Here is a 17357-nt window from a genome sequence, read left to right on the forward strand (position 1 = left end):
ACTTTGTGTCAATTGTTTTGTTAAGCGCTTTGTTACAGATCCTGCTGTTGTGAACGCGCTATATAAATCAGGATGTATTGTAAATTGTCCTTTGGCGTGAGTGTCATCTATGTGTCCTCTGTGATTGGCTGGCCACACTTCAAGGTGTACCCCGCCGACTGCCCCAAGACAGTTGAAATAGGCTCCAGCACATCTATTAATTAACCTATCTAATACTGTATATTAATTTTTTTTAATTGACCTATTAAATTAACGGAACATTCGAACCTTATTGTAAATGTATTGAGATGCACCAGTAGATGGGCCATCTGTGATGTAAGCTCATTTGCTCCGCTAGTTGGCAGTGTTAGCTTTAACACCTGTTGCCAGCGGTGTCGGTACAGGAGAAGAAGAAGGAAACGGCGTAGAAGAAGGAAGGTCGGGCTACCCCGCTGGTTTCCTGAACGGAAGAAACCGCCCTTTGGCTAAACAAAATGAGGTAATTACGAATCACATTATTTATTGGATTTTTTTACGTCAGCAAATCTAAAGTTCAAGCGGATACGGTGCTGATTGCTGTCTGATAATGAACCATATCTTTAATAGGTATCTGTGACAAGCGATGGATAAGATACCTGAAAAGCAAGTTGCGAACCAGCAACTGGTTCTCTTTCGATAGCCAGTTTTTAAATTCAAATATAGGGACGCTCTTTGTCCTCGTAAGACCGTTCAGCGCACAAACACAAGTAGTCAGACAACTCCACGTAAGAGTGAGGCAACATTGTAGTTAACGGTACCAGTACGAGCAGTGAAGCTCGACATGAATCAACCAGTAATCGCTTGTAATGCCACCAGTATGTGTGTCAAGTACGACTAATTTGTCACCTGGTGCACAGTTTTGCCTGACTGTAAACAGATAGTTGCCCTATTTTTATGTGTACATTTTTAAAAGATCAATTTATTCAGTCCGCATCAGACAAAAAGATGATTCCAGCATTGCTTTAAATATAATTTCCTGTGAATATTTAAGAAGGGCATGACTGTGAAGTAAAGGTAAAACCGCCGTTTTTGGCCAACCATTTGTCATAAGTCTATCGGGGTCAAGTTTTCGTTTTTGTTCAATCCAACGTTGGTATTCTTGTTACCTTCTTCGTCTTGGTTGTATTTATAAAAGGTTGGTATCAATGGAAAGCTTGCTAAACACACACACACACAAAAGAAAATATGTCATGATGATGTTTATGACTCCGATGTTTGTCTATTTGTGCCCTGCAATTGGTTAGCAACCAGTTCAGGGTGGACCTTGCGTAGTACTGCCTGATGACAGATGATCAAGATATTTTGTTCTTCTTGGGGGCAGCACTAAGAGCACATGCTTAAACAATAGAATTTGTTATTATTTATAATGCGTTTATGCTTTTTTTCCCCTCTCTCTTCAAACTTTACTAGTGTTTTCCACCAGGGAGCAGTTGAACCAGTGAGCTGATACCATGGTGGATAACCGCTATGCCACAGCCCTAGTTATCGGCTCCGTGCTGAGCCTGCTGGCCACCGTGTACCTCTCTGTGGCCGTGGGAACCCAGCACTGGTACCAGTACAGCATCCCGCCGGGTGCACATGATGGAAGCAACGCCTCATTGTTGAGTGACGACTCTGTCGACGGCAACTTCGATGAGAAGGCACCCGGCGAGCCCTTGTATCACCTCAATGGCACCATGGGACTGTGGTGGTGGTGCATCCTGGTGCCCAGCCAGTCCCACTGGTTCAAGGAACCAGGTAACAACCATTAGAAACCTGTGCTTTACTTATACTTGGTTGCTGTATTCGCGTAAGACAGGGGTGCCCACACTTTTTGGACCGAAGATTTACTTTTCAATCAATTAACCTCCCGGGATCTACCATTACCGGCACGTGCGCGCGCGCGCACACACCATGCACGCACGCACGCACGCCGTGATGAGAAACAGCCTGAAACTGAGGCATGCGATGCACCTTTGCAGCCTGTTAACTATCGCAGCTCACACGTACCATTTTCAAGTGCTTCCCTGGGCCCTCCTAGATTCCTATTTGCCCGCGCCCTCGGTGAATTGTACATGAAGCAAACTCTGAATGAGAATAAAGACGATCAAAGATAGACCGCAACAGCTCTGATTGCAGACTGCTGAGCGCTAACAACTTCCGGTGACGTAATCATGCGCCATCGTAAATTCAAGATTTACCTGCTTTTTAAAAAATTTTTAAACATTTTTTGGTGAAATGAGACTGATAGAATGATTAGGGTGCAGCGCATATTAACACAAAATATATATTACCAACATGTACAAAGACACACAACTGGTTGTTTTGTTTTTTTTTCTGCTCGACACTCCTCGGATCTACTAGGGACCTGTCTTAGATCTACCGGTAGATCAGGATCGACCAAATGGGCACCCCTGGCGTAAGACATTCGAGAACTACTGTACTAGAGCACCCCGGCATGCCACCCAGGGAATCTCATGCAGAGCTGGACGTGGCCTTCACCAGTCAGCCAATGTCTGATGATGATTGTATGTATGAACTGATTTTTTTTTTTTAATACATTTCCTTTAGATCCCAAGTTTATGAGGCACTGCGAGCGCTTCACTCTTCCTCAGCGTTTCTTGCCAAGGCACGACCACCCTGAAAACCACAACAGTGAAGAGGACCTGCTAAGGACATGTAAGCCTGACGCAAATGCCCTCTACTGGGATTGTGTTTTATGTTGTATGTTTTGTGGCCCCGTTTCTGGCCTTGAATGCTAACTACGAATGCGATTTATTGAGAAGTAATGTCTTAACCTCCTTGGTTGTCTTTCGTGGTCTTTTTTTCCTACTTGTACAAACACAGCTTTCCACTTCATATTATCTTTGCAGCATATCAATTTTAATGAGCTTATCCAACCCACTCCTAGGGCAGGTTGTTGTCATTTTCAATTTGCATAATTGTTCTTAAAAAAATAGTCGTTATAGACAAACAAACGGAAATTAGCATCGATGAAATTTAATTTTCAACCCTCAAGCAAGTGATATTTTAACTCAGCCGTGCAGCAATGCGTACAAACAATTCTCTGCTTTGTGGGAACAAGGACTATCACTAGATCTTGGTCGTTGAGAGGCTCAGAGGGGATCGAGCCTTTTCTGTTGCTGGTCCCTCTCTCTGGAATGACCTCCCACTGAACATTCGGCAAGCCTCCTCGCTGCCCATCTTTAAAGCCCTCCTCAAAACTCACTTGTATTCTTTGGCGTTCGACTCAGCATGACTTGGATTGTTCTTGATTTTACTGCTTGGTGCTTTCGACCGCCTTTATTACCGATTCGTCTTCCTGTTTATTGTGCATGTTAAATCGCTCCATGTACAGCACTTTGTATGCAGCGATGGCTGTTTGAAAGTGCTCTATAAATACTGTTGACTTGACTCGACTCTTTTTATTGTAAATCATGCCGCATCTTTACCAGTCGACTTCAGTGCCACCTGAAATTTCACAGCCTAAAGTGGTACTACAATGAAGATGCACAACTCAAAATACTGATTTGCTTGAGGAGAGTTGTATACTTGTGTCAAAAACTAAATAAATGAAAATAATGGCTTGAAAATCTACAGTAGAGGAGGGGTTCGCTGAAGTAATCCACAAAATAAATAATGCAATTTCCATTCCGTAGTCCTAATGGTTTAAATGTTGCTGCAGACTTGTGGAGGTGCCAGTTTCTCCTGCCCTTGGTGTCTCTGGCATTGGTGTTCCTCAGCGGCCTCGTGGGCGTCTGCGCTTGCCTGTGCCGCAGCTTCACGCCCACCCTGGCCGTGGGAGTGCTGCATCTTCTCGCGGGTAAGAACGCCAAATGCCTGCGTACGCGGGTAAGAACGCCAAATGCCTGCGTACGCGGGGAAGTCACTGAAAGTCAGGCAGTTTCATTACGTTTATTGATTGGTTCATTTAAATGTCATCCCCGCTGACATGGACCGCTTACACTAATAACATGGCTGCAAATAGAGAGGTTGATTTCAGAAGTGTGTATCAAACAGGGAGCAGATGTCAACTAATTGGGGTGGGGGGACATAAATATAAAGGCAGTCATTCTACCAGTGCCCTGAATCTTACCAATTAGGACACAGGTGTCAAAGTCAAGGGCATATGCGACCCGCCAGGTTGTATTATGTGGCCCGCGAAAGCAAATCATGCGTGGCAACTTCAATGATCCTTACTAAAATCTGTACCAATTGTCATGTGCAACAATGTTGAGGCTTTGCAAGAAATTTGATACCCTATTCACACACACTTCAGGGATGGCAATTTTCCGCGGGTACGCAGAAATCCGCCATTTTATTTCTTAAATTGATCATTTTTGTGAATCGTCTAAATCCGTTGAGAAAATTTTAGGGGGGGTCAGGTACCTGATCGTCGAGTTTTTACGAGCTCTCCCGATCAGTCATCTTCCGATTGTAAACAGCCCTGCGATTGGACGTGTATGATGTCTTACTTGTTGTGATTGGTCGCCCCGTCCAGGCCACGCCCCTTTACGCTTTATTTTCATCACTAGCCATTGCCATCCCTGTCACTTGAACAATGATTGAACAAACAACAAATTGCACAAACTAGGAACCAGCCATTTGTTGTGTGCAAGTAATGATACAATTTGATGAAACATTTATGAAACGGCCCTCCGAGAGAAGACGCAACTCCAAAGTGGCCCGCGACAAAAACGAGTTTGACACCCCTGAATTAGGACAATCTAAGTATGAGTGCCTGCACCTTAAGATGGATCTGAAGCAGATCAAATACCATCTGAAATGGCTTCCCATGTGGAAGTTGTGTAGTTCCCATGTGGAACTGCACAGCTCCATAAAAGGAAGAGAAACGCACAACAATGACCTTTCTTGTGTGTGAGGGGCCTGACAATGCAAATATATCGCAACCCCCCACTCCCCTCACCCCGCTGGGAAGATGTCCGCAATTGGGCAGTCAATGTGGCGGCGTCCCCATCACTGACATCCCTCCTCTTCCCCGTCAGCTCTGTGCTGTCTGGGCAGCGTGTGCTGCTTCCTAGTCGGCGTGGATCTCCTCCACCAGTACGCCAGACCGCCCGAGTCATCGCTGGGCTGGTCCTTCTACCTCGCCCTCATCTCCTTCCCGCTGCAGATGATGGCGTCCGCCTTGTTCCTCTGGGCGGCACGCAGCCACCGCAAGAACTACTCGCGCATGGTCGCGTATAGGGTGGCCTAAAAATGGCGACTGAGTACAATCAAAATCTCAAAGCGGAGAAGAGGATGTTTGTAGCCGGTCATCATATGTACTGACAACAGCCATGAAACAACATCCATTTGTGGTATCGCATCTGTGTGGCCTTTCCTCCAAAAGTGCATGCTCAATTATTTATTACTTGTGGTTTTGCTGTAGCGATTGGCTTCTTTTTAATTGCCATTTCACTGCTGCTCCTCACTTTGCCATTAACGTTTTTTTTCCTTTTTTTTTTAACATCATCAGTTGCACAATGCTTCAAGAAATCTCAGCCGTTTGTTTCAAAGTTTGTCCCACTCCAGCTTACGTGTGTCGCACTGACAAAATGTCACTTCATTTGAATTGGAACCACTTGTGCTGCGCTTGATGTTTGTGCCAGTTAATCTCAATCCTTTCAAGTGATTTGTGTCCTGGTGATCATTTACTTTTGATAAAACCACTCTTAATGTCGAGCATTCCCAAATGTAGTTAGTTCTGTGGAATTCTTCTTCGAAGAGGCTCAAATTTTGTACATCGGGGTTGGGGAGGGAATGGTGATATCTGTGTCTTTTTTTGGGGTCCAAAATAAATGTTGACTATGCAGTTTAATAGCCATCCAGCCATTTTGTAATTCATTTATCCTCACACGGGGGGTGCTGGAGCCTATCCAAGCTGTCTTTGGGCAGGAGGCAGGGGACACCCTGAACCGGTTGCCAGCCAATCGTAGGGCACATATAGACAATTCGCGCTCACATTCACACTTAGGGACAATTTAGAGCATTCTGTGAACCTGCCATGCATGTTTTTGGAATGTGGGAGGAAGCCGGAGAAAACCCACACAGGCACGGAGAAAACATGCAAACTCCACACAAGAAGGCCGGAGCCGGAATCAAACCCTGCACCTCTGCAATGTGAGGTCGACCTTGTGCCGCCCAGTTAAATATGTCCGTCTTTTATTAAATTATATCCAAACACCACTTGTCTCGAAATATAGTGGACGTCTGACAAAAAAAAATTGGTAAGAGAAATCATTCACATAACTTTTTACATTTCAATCCGTTTGAAATTGTTTTAGTAAAAAAGAAAATCAGTTTTAAAAAAATCTGTTTTGACTGGAATTAAAACGGCATCGAGCAACATAGTACACGGCGTGTTGATTCAAGTTTCATTAAAACATTAAAAGGCTCATTGGTGAGTAGAAAAATCATTAAGCAATCACTCACGACAGCTTGACAATCATAAAGCAGAACACTAGCAGCCTTTTGGTGTATTTAATTGCTGTTAAGAATGAAACTGGCCACCTTAATGAAAATAAGACTTCAGAAATGACATTCTGCAACCGTCTGCTGTCGACTAAAATTGGCGTCAAAGTGCCTTCGGGCTCGCATTGTCAATATCACGGGACGAAACCGAGAAAGCAGTTGAGCATGCGATTCGAGCCCAAGGGCACGCTGATGTCAGTTTCAGCTGACAGCAGCCAATGTCAACGTTGCTGTGGATGAAAACGGGTGGATTCATCTGCTTGATTCTTATTCATCCTACTCAATATTAATCAAAATGCTGTGTTTTGATGACCGGCGGCAGAATATTATTGCAAAGCAACATTTTGCACTTGGGCTTGGACTGAAAGGGATTCCCACCCATCCCCCGCCGCCGGTCGTCCATGTTAAACCTGTTTAATATTTGCAGTCGCAAGTGTACTCTATTTGACGAGAAACCAAACAAGAGTTAATGAGAACACTGCCTGCAGCTCGCACTCTTGCCATGCACAAATATAGACGCAATTGGTTGTGATCACCAGGTTGTAGACATTTCAGTGTCGCCCAAGTCGTTCACATGACGCAATAAACGAGAAGAGCTTGTAACTTGTTTTTGTTTTTTTTCCCCCTCTCCCTACCCAGCGTTTTCCTTTCTGAATTCTGATTGTAATTTCCCCATTGCGGGACAAATAAAGGATATCTTAATCTTAACTGTGACGCAGTTGCCAGATCAGCTAAGCAGTTGGCCCAGTTTCTTCTGTTTCTCCGGGGGAAGCGTAATTACGTTAGTTAATTCTTCAATCACTTCGTTAATAAAGTTAATTCTTCAATCACGCCTGATCAATGAAAATGTTGTCTTCCTTTTCGATTTGAAATCGCCCGCTTCGATGGGTTCTCAGTCCTTCGTCACGCTGATGGACGGGAGGCTGATACTGATCTTGCGAGCTAACTGGAAGGCAATCTTCTTCTCGTAGTAGGCACATTCGTTCACAAAGAAAGGGTAGGCCTCCTCTCCCTCGTACTTGACCGTCTCCCCATTAAACGACTGGAAAATAGGATCCCCGGGACGGAGAAGCTTGAAGTCGTTGTCCTGTATGGCGAGAGAGAGAGAGAGGACAAAACTTGGAAAACGAACACTCTTGAGAGCGCGGAGCTCCCGAATCGAAGGCCGTCGTCTAGGAATCATAATCGCAAAACTTAGGTGGGAAGCTGTGCTCTACCTGCAGCTGGGGATGAACGGCGGCGATGATGTCATTGGTGGTCGGGTCTCTCGGGTAGTCGAGGGCGTTGGTCTTACAAAAGGCCTCCACTTCACCACCCTCAAACGTACATCCTGTTAAGTGGAGGACAGCCTTAACACTTTGAGACAATTTGGTGGTAATATGGAATTGAAAAATGATGAGAATCAAGTCAAAATATTATGAGAACGCATCTAACCCCTTCAAAAATAAAACCGTCCAGCTTAAATTGCGTGGCTGCATTTCCGTCATTGGAGGATTGTGAGGTGACAACAATGTGATGAACCACATCCACATCGTTTTCGCTTCACTCAGTAGTCCGCCAGAAAGTGTCTTGAGCTTATCCCAGCCGTCTTCGGGCAGGAGGCGGGGGACACCCTGAACCAGTTGCCAGCCAATCGCAGGGCACATAGAGACGAACAACCATTCGCGCTCACGCTCACACTTGGGGACAATTTCGAGTGTTCAATTAGCCTGCCATGATCATCCTGCCATGCATGTTTGTAGAATGCGGGAGGAAACCGGAGTACCCGGAGAAGGCCCACACAGGTCCGGGGAGAACATGCAAACTCCACACAGGGAGGGCGGAGCTGGGATTGAACCCGGTACCTCCGCACTGTGAGGTGTGAGGTCATTGACGCGCTAACCACTGGACCACCGGGCAGCCCCCGTTCTCACTCTCGTGACTGCAATTTCTTTTTTTTTTTTGTTAAATAGAACCTCCTTTTTTAAACATCATTTTCATATCACTTCTTTTTACCCGCGTTGCATCGTTTTCAATATTTCTCATCACATTGACCTTTTTCCCTTCTGTTTAATATTTCAACTTCATTCTTGTAAATACTGATTTTTTTCTTCATTCTAATATTTAAATTCCTTACTCTGATTTTCATTCTGATTATATATCTTTTTAATTATTATTTTTCTGCATCATTAAATTAGATGAGCTCACCAGAATTGAATTTTTCAAGCCAATCCATGATGTGGTTGAGCGTTTCCATCACCATGTTGTAGATGTCCGCTCTGATCACGCCGGTGGGTTGAGGTCCGACCTCCAAGGCTGTTCACAACAAGAGAAAACACAACCAAAATTGGCGTTTGGAAACAGTTATCAGCTAGGTATAGAAATACATGAAATTCCAGCTTCCAACTCCAGAAAAATAATATAGTACCTTAAAAAAAAACATTGGGTTTTGAACACCAGTGAAGTAGTTCCTCGAGAATTATGGCTCTCAGCCAACACATTAAAGCGCACACACTTACTGAATCCATGTTTGGCCACAGATTCGAATGAGTAAGCCTCCGGAAGCGGCGTGTCCAACTGGATTGCTCTCACAGGCCCAAATGATGCTTTACTCTGACAAAAACAAACCATGCAACTTTTTTGCCATCACTTGAAATACAATAAAATAGCTACAGTACACGATCTTCTTGAAAGGGTACACGTACACGCCAAATTACTCATACATTCATTCTTCCTGCATGTGCTGGCACTTTGTCATTAAGATTCGCACAGTTATCGATCGAGAAAAATTCAACTCATCGTTAAAATCCTGGGGGTGGGGGGGTTGTGGTCTAAAAGATAAAGCCAATTTCAATTCTTTCAAACCTTTTCGGCCCTTAGTGACACCTATGACCTGTTCAACTTCACCCTTTCATTCGACAATAAGGATAACCTGTAACCCGATAACATGATAACATGATAAGCTGTCCACTGTAGTAACCGCTGTCCCAAAAAGGGTCAAGAAAAAAAAAGTCCCATCTTTGGGTGGGGAAGTTAAAAACAACAACAACTGAAATAATGTGGTTGCACAAGTGTGCACGTCAATCCCGGTGGATGTGTTTGCTCCGAACCAGTCACATTTAGACTTGTGGCAAAAGGGAGTCAGCACACCTCTGCCACCATTTTAAGTGTCCCCTCCTTAACCCCCCAATAAAATTCAGATATTCTAGTCGCCACTTTGCTAACATTTAGTCACATCTTGCAGCACAAGAATTAGCCCACAAAGGGATCTCACTGTTCAAAGATATCCAACGTGTAAAACAATTTCCATGGAACACAGTGAAGTTGAGAAAATATGGCGCCGCCGCTTTACCAAGCGCTCTTTCCAAAATTGATGGAAAGGGGGAAAAACTGGACAAGGGAGGCTTCCCAAGAGGCCGTCATCAACATTAAGGCAGTTGAAGGAATTTCCGGCAAGTAAATACGACAGCAGTCTCCCGTCGTGGCAGAATGCATTCAAGTCCAATGAAACCAAACTGCTAGCGCAGCGTGTGTGTGTGTTTGATTTACCTGGATGTATTTAATAATGTGCAGAGTGATCCAGTCAAGGCGGTAAAAGATGAAGCACATGCCCATGTTGGCTGTGGTGTTGTGGAGGTCACACAGGATGTCCACGGCTTGTGGGCTTCCTTTGGGGCCGAACAGAGCGTTCAGCTCGTGAGCTCGCTTTGTCTCGTACGGCGAGGAGGCCGTTAGAGGAGCGCTGGAAGTCCCGAAACGCAGCGCGTTTTAGTTTTAGCAACATCAAAATGTAAAGGAGCCCCCACCCCGGTTTGAACGTACCTCAGCAAAGCATTTGTGAAGCAACGATTGAGATCTTTGTTGATGTACCGTTGACACACTTTAACAGCCTCCGGGTTGGAGAGGACTGTCGTTAGAGAGGCGGAGCCGATCTTGTCAACCTTCTTTTTTGAAATCTCTCGCACCACGTACACTCCCGTCATCTCATTGCCGTGCATACCGCCGCTTATGACGATGCGGGACAGCGCTGGCAAAGAGAAGTGCTCCATCTCTCAAGAAGACAAGCTGATGATGCTCACTTAGTAAGACTTGGGGCAGTATCTGTTGAGCAAGCACACGATATCGGCCCAGCGTAAAAAAAAAAAGGCAAACACAGATCCCATGTGCTTCAAAATCAAACTGTCAATTTTGAAACGTTATAAAATATACTAAAGTGGTAGCGAAGGTGCGTGATGTGCCTCAAATACAAAAAACGTTTAGGGACAAAACCCTCCAAAGCAAAGTGGAGGAAACAAAAGCAGCTTAGCAAACTCACCCCAAAAATGTATGTTGACAACATCCATCCATCCATTTTCCACCGTTTACCCGGGGTCGGGTCGCGAGGGCAGCAGCTTTAGGAGGGAAGCCCAGACTTCTCTCTCCCCAGCCACTTCTACGAGCTCTTCCTGGCGGATCCCGAGCTGGGTGACATAGTCTCTCCAGCGTGTCCTCGGGGTCTCCTGCCAGTGGGACATGCCCGGAACACCTCACCAGGGAGGCGTCCAGGAGGCGTCCTAATTAGATTCCCGAGCCACCTCATCTGTCTCCTCTCGATATGGAGGAGAAGCGGCTCTACTCTGAGCCCCTCCCGGATGACCGAGCTTCTCACCTTATCTCTACGGGAGAGCCCGGACACCCTGCGGAGAAAACTAATTTCGGCCGCTTGTATCCGGGATCTGGTTCTTTCGGTCACGACCCATAGCTCGTGACCATAGATGAGGGTTGGGACGTAGATCGACCGGTAAATTGAGAGCTTCGCCCTTTCGCTCAGCTCCTTATTTACCACGACAGACCGATACAACGTCCGCATCACAGCAGACGCTGCACCGATCCGCCTGTCGATCTCTCGCTCCCTCCCGCCCTCACTCGTGAACAAGACCCCAAGATACCTAAACTCCTCCACTTGGGTCAAGATCTCCTCCCCGACCCGGAGAGGGCACTCCAACCTTTTCCGACTGAGGACCATGGTTTCAGATTTGGAGGTGCTGATCCTCATCCCAACCGCTTCACACTCGGCTGCGAAACGCTCCAGTGAGAGTTGGAGAGTCCTGCTTGAAGGAGCCAACAATACCACATCATCTGCAAAAAGCAGAGATGCAATACTGAGGCCCCCAAAACGGACCCCCTCAACGCTTCGGCTGCGCCTAGAAATTCTGTCCATAAAGGTGATGAACAGAATCGGGGACAAAGAGCAGCCTTGGCGGAGTCCAACCCTCACTGGAAACGATTCCGACTTATTGCCGACAATACGAACCAAACTCTGACATCGGCAGTATAGGGACCGAACAGCCCGTATTAGGGGGCTCGGTACCCCATACTCCCGAAGCATCCCCCACAGAACCCCGCGAGGGACACGGTCAAATGCCTTCTCCAAGTTCACAAAACACATGTAGACTGGTTGGGCAAGTTCCCACGTCCCCTCGAGGACCCTGCTACGGGTGTAGAGCTGGTCCACAGTTCCACGGCCAGGACGAAAACCACACTGCTCCTCCTCAATCTGAGGCTCGACTTCCCGACGGATCCTCCTCTCCAGCACCCCTGAATAGACCTTACCAGGGAGGCTGAGGAGTGTGATCCCTCTGTAGTTGGAACACACCCCCCAGTCCCCCTTTTTAAAAAGAGGGACCACCACCCCGGTCTGCCAATCCAGAGGCACTCTCCGCGATGCTGCAGAGGCGTGTCAACCAGGACAGCCCCACAGCATCCAGAGCCTTGAGGAACTCCGGGCGGATCTCATCCACCCCTGGGGCCTTGCCACCGAGGAGCTTTTTAACCACATCGGTGACTTCAACCACAGAGATAGGGGAGCCCACCTCAGGATTCTCATACTCAGCTTCCTCTGAGGAAGGCGTGTTGGTGGAATTGAGGACGTCTTCGAAGTACTGTGCCCACCGGTTCACAACGTCCCGAGTCAGCAGTCAGTCAGCAGTGCCCCACCTCCACTGTACACAGTGTTAATGGTGCACTGCTTCCCCCTCCTGAGAAGTCGGATGGTGGACCAGAATTTCCTCTAAGCCGTCCGGAAGTCGGCTTCCATGGCCTCACCGAACTCTTCCCACGCCAGGGTTTTTGCCTCGGCGACCACCGAAGCTGCGTTCCGCTTCGCCAGTCGATACGCGTCAGCTGCCTCTGGGGTCCCACAGGCCATAAAGGCCTGATAGGACTCCTTCGTCAGCTTGACGGCATCCCTTACTGCTGGTGTCCACCAGCGAGTACGGGGGTTGCCGCCACGACAGGCACCAACCACCTTACGGCCACAACTCAGATTGGCCGCCTCAACAATAGAGGCACGGAACATGGTCCACTCGGACTCAATGTCCCCCGTCTCCCCCGGAACATGGGAAAAGCTCTGTCGGAGGTGGGAGTTGAAACTCCTTCTGACAGGGGATTCCGCCAGACGCTCCCAACAAACCCTCACAATACGTTTGGGTCTGCCAGGACGGACCGGCATCTTCCCCCACCATCGGAGCCTACTCACCACCAGGTGGTGATCAGTTGACAGCTCCGCCCCTCTCTTCACCCGAGTGTCCAAAACATGTGGCCGCAAATCCGATGATACAACCACAAAGTCAATCATCGAACTGCGGCCAAGGGTGTCCTGGTGCCAAGTGCACATATGGACACCCTTATGTTTTAACAAGGTGTTTGTTACGGACAATCCGTAATGAGGACAGAAGTCCAATAACAAAACACCACTCGAGTTCAGATCGGGGGGGCCGTTCCTCCCAATCACGCTCTTCCAGGTCTCGCTGTCATTGTCCACGTGAGCATTGAAGTCCCCCAGCAGAACAAGGGAGTCCCCAGCAGGAGTACTCTCCAGCACACCCTCCAAGGACTCCAAAAAGGGTGGGTATGCTGAGCTGCTGTTTGGTGCATATGCACAAACAACTGTCAGGACCCATCCACCCACCCGAAGGCGGAGGGAGGCAACGCTCTCGTCTACTGGTGTGAACCCCAATGTACAGGCATTGAGCCGGGGGGGCAATGAGTATGCTCTGCGCCTCTCACTGTGAGCAACTCCAGAGTGGAAGAGAGTCCAACCCCTCTCGAGAGAACTGGTGCCAGAACCCAGGCTATGTGTGGAGGCAAGTCCGACTATATCCAGTCGGAACTTCTCTACCTCGCACACCAGCTCTGGCTCCTTCCCTGCCAGAGAGGTGACATTCCACGTCCCTAGAGCTAGCTTCTGCAGCCGAGGATCAGACCGCCAGGGTCCCCGCCTTTGGCTGCTGCCCAGCTCACATTGCACCCGATCCCTTTGGCCCCTCCCATGGGTGGTGAGCCCATGAGAAGGGGGACCCACGTTGCCTCTTCGGGCTGTGCCCGGCCGGGCCCCATGGGTGTAGGCCCGGCCACCAGGCGCTTGCCAACGAGCCCCACCTCCAGGCCTGGCTCCAGAGGGGGGCCCCGGTGACCTGCGTCCGGGCAAGGGAAACTGAGATCCATTAATTTTACTCGTCATAAGGGGTCTTTGAGCCGTGCTTCGTCTGGTCCCTCACCTATAACCTGTTTGGCATGGGTGACCCTGCCAGGGGCATAAATGTTGACAACATTGAAACGCTTTTACAGATAACCTGGATTTTAAAAAGGCATTTACATTTGGCGCCGACTTCTGTTGACATCTTGTATTTGCGTGCGGCATAACAGCAAATGCAGCTTCACCGTGTTTATAATCAATAAGATGGATATCTACTGCATGATAAGTGATATTTATTTCACCAAATACAATTTCAGATTTTATTCCTGAAACCCCCCCCTACCCCCTTGCCCCTGAATCCACCAAACAGCTTGGAACAGAAAAAAAATCCTCCTATTTAGGATCAAGTTATTCCGATTCCATGAATAAATTTGAAACAATACAAACTGATGCTTTGTCCTGATTCAACCCCCAATTGGATTAGGAGGTTGAATCCCATTTCAGAATCACTATTTGTGTTTTCAAGAATTGATCCAATGCATTGTCCACATTCCATTCAGATTACCTTTGAACATTTCGGTGAGGTGTGGGAAGTTATTCAGTTTCACTAAATTGGTCCAATTTATTTATTTTTAAGAATGTAATGTACACTGTTGGTTCTTTTTTTTTTTTTTGCCAGAGACGTACAGTGACATGCAGAGCTATTACCGGTAAATGTGTTTCCACTACATGGCAAAAGCCACAATCAACCTATGTATCCACCTGTTGGAGTAAGATCACAGTTTTAACACTCGGTGAGGTTGTTAATACGCGTACAGGAAACCCAAAGGGCACATCCACACCATTTGGTCCTCAACCTAAACTAACCTGTATGTTTTTGGAATGTGGGAGGTAACCACGAGATAATCCATGCAAGCGCATAGAGAACAAATCCTACCCCCACCCCACCGTGCTACTAAAAGGCGTCAAAGTGCAAAAGTCTCGTTGGCACTGAGCCATCGTCTTGAATGAGTGACCCAGAGAAAGAGGTTGAAGGTTAAACTCCAGACTGTGCGGTTTGTCCAGTTACTCATCTATTTATTATGAAGAGAGAGATCATTTCGGTGAGACTTGTCTGGAGTGTGAGACTTCTCCGGAGTGTTTGCTTCGTGTTCTGCCACCTCTGTCACGCTGCACTGAGAGCAAGCTCCCCACGAGAACATTGTCAGACACTAATACATTGTTCATACATACATTGTTCTTCCGGTCCCATCAGCGACAGTGGACCGGCGTTATCTTTGAAAGGGGGCTGACTTAGACATGTCATCCTTTTTTTTTTTTGATGTTGAAATAAATCTGAGCCCTGCTTTCTAAATTTGTCACATTCTTGACATGTTGTAGTTAAAGTGCAGATCGTACAGAAAGTTGATCTCATGACCATTCCCAAGAAATGAAAAAAACAGAAATACCCCCCCCCCCCTCCCACACACACACACACACCTCCTAATAGACTGCTTCATTAAGTTCATCAAGTCCTTCCAACGGCTGGAATCGTTTGAGTGTTTGGAGTTGGACCCCATCCAGCTGACACGCACAACAGCTACTTAGGGAACATCCATGCAGAATGCAGGACACAGGCATAAAACCTAAGTTGAATCTTTTTTTTTTGGACTGTCGCACATAATTATAAAACCCCGCACCATAGTTGCCTTACCTGTGTACCAACACCCAGCTTCGTAACCAACGGCAGTGTTTTGTTGACCGATTATAATCTTCGGTGTTACGTATAGCCCGCCAACTAATGCCTGAGAGGAGTTTGCATGCTGGTTAAAAAGCAAGCAGGAACTCAGCCCCAGTTACAGTTCTCTGATCCAGTCCGCCCATTTGTGGGTTATGAAGGCCCTCCTCTCGCAGATCACATTTCACTTTGTGATGTAAGAGGAAGTACATGCTCACTGTCTCCTATTGAAACCAAAAGTAGCCGCTGTGATAATAAATTACAGCGATGACTTGACAGGGTGTAAACATAACTCCATTGAAGCAATAAGTACAAAAAGTGTGCATTCCCGGGGGGCTTTTCATGGGGTATTAGAAACTGTGAGTTCTCAATTTATAGACTGCATCCCATGCAGAGAACTTAGATCAGCATTCACAAGAAGGCGTGTTCAATTTATGACCTTAAATCACCCCCCCCCCCCACACACACACACAAAGCGTTTTCTGGATTTATGACTTTAATACTACATTATTGTAGGTTAGTGGAACGTTTTGACTCAAAATTGAGTTAAATGTCACTCGCTGCCATCGAAACAGAGCTCCGTCATAAATCGAGGACTCACTGTATATTTTAGTATGGTTTGAAAACAGGATTGGGCAACTTAAATGGTGGAATGGACGCACAATTTTTTTTTCATCAGCGCTGATGGTGGATGGCGCTTCCTAATGAGATGTATGACAAAAATGACATTTTGAATGTGGGCGAAATCCATGTCAAAATATGGCTGTTTATATAGAATCAGTGACTACCAGAGCATCTTCAATATATTTCATGTTCAATGCATGTTTCAAAGATCCAGCCTTCCGCAACAAAGGCTTTGAACAATCAAGAAATAACCACATACTGTGTGTGGGGGGCGTGGGGGGTTCCATGCATAAAAATTGCCATTCAAGGGCAGCACAAAACTGCTGAACAGCAACACTAAGTACAAGAACTCACTTTGTGCAATTTATTTATATTTACACAAAAATGATCGTTGTAAAATGTTTACAGTATTAAGGGACTATGTTTGTCGTGCATGTCGTTCCAAATTTCCAACAGCATTATTAAGCCTGTACTCGCTGTCGTACTGGGCAGTAGTATAAATCCAATTAAGTGATGTGTGCCGTCTAGTGACAGATGGTGGTATTACAACTTAAAACTATATAATGGACCCCAGCTCCCATAACGCCAAAAATGAACCCCAAAAAACCCCAAATGCTTAAAAAAAATATCACAATTTTACTTGTTAATGTTGAAACATGAGCGGTATTTTACTTTTCAAATATATAGTGGGGGTGGGAGGGCGACACACCTTTTGATACTTGCTGAAATGATCTCCAGTGACGGTACGCTGATTCCTCACGTGACACCACAGGCGACGGCGATTGAAGCGCAGTGTCACTTGTGAGACATTCACCTGGTAAAACTCTTAACTTTGTATTTTACAAGGTGGTTTACAAGGTTTATATGTGCACACTTAGTTACAGACACACAATCCGACCAAGAGATGGCACCAGACGCACATTACGGTAGTATTCTAAACGTTTCTGCCTTTACAAAAAGAAATAATTGACAGTCAGTGAATGATCAAATGACTTTTTGTTCATTTTTGGGGTGGGGTTGTAGAAATGCACTTTTGAATTTTGCCACAAATAATATAGAAATAGCTCTCGACATGATGCAACGCCATTCAAACGTCCTCACCCTGCCGCC

At 46.5% G+C, this 17357-nt stretch overlaps 2 protein-coding genes across 3 annotated transcripts; one reads left to right on the top strand and one right to left on the bottom strand.

Annotated features, from left to right (window-relative positions):
• Window positions 1–357: 357 nt before the first annotated feature.
• cldnd1b (claudin domain containing 1b) lies at window positions 358–6497 on the top strand. Of its 2 annotated transcripts, none has more exons than XM_052084737.1 (5): window positions 358–478; window positions 1429–1755; window positions 2569–2676; window positions 3683–3820; window positions 5004–6497. In XM_052084737.1, exons 2-5 carry the CDS (start codon window positions 1470–1472, stop codon window positions 5213–5215), a joined length of 744 nt encoding a protein of 247 aa, XP_051940697.1. In that variant the 5' UTR covers window positions 358–478; window positions 1429–1469; the 3' UTR covers window positions 5216–6497. The 2 variants fall into 2 exon arrangements, with proteins under 2 accessions (XP_051940697.1, XP_051940698.1); XM_052084738.1 differs by having other exon boundaries at window positions 371–478; window positions 1442–1755.
• Window positions 6146–15765, bottom strand: LOC127613624 (N-acyl-aromatic-L-amino acid amidohydrolase (carboxylate-forming) B-like). Its single transcript, XM_052084730.1, has 7 exons — window positions 15600–15765; window positions 10273–10499; window positions 10000–10192; window positions 8970–9063; window positions 8659–8766; window positions 7689–7801; window positions 6146–7558 (listed from the first exon to the last, which is right to left on the bottom strand). Exons 2-7 carry the CDS (start codon window positions 10497–10499, stop codon window positions 7364–7366), a joined length of 930 nt encoding a protein of 309 aa, XP_051940690.1. The 5' UTR covers window positions 15600–15765; the 3' UTR covers window positions 6146–7363.
• Window positions 15766–17357: the final 1592 nt, after the last annotated feature.

The sequence above is a fragment of the Hippocampus zosterae genome, chromosome 13 (genome assembly GCF_025434085.1).
Source record: "Hippocampus zosterae strain Florida chromosome 13, ASM2543408v3, whole genome shotgun sequence".
Lineage (NCBI taxonomy): Eukaryota > Metazoa > Chordata > Actinopteri > Syngnathiformes > Syngnathidae > Hippocampus > Hippocampus zosterae.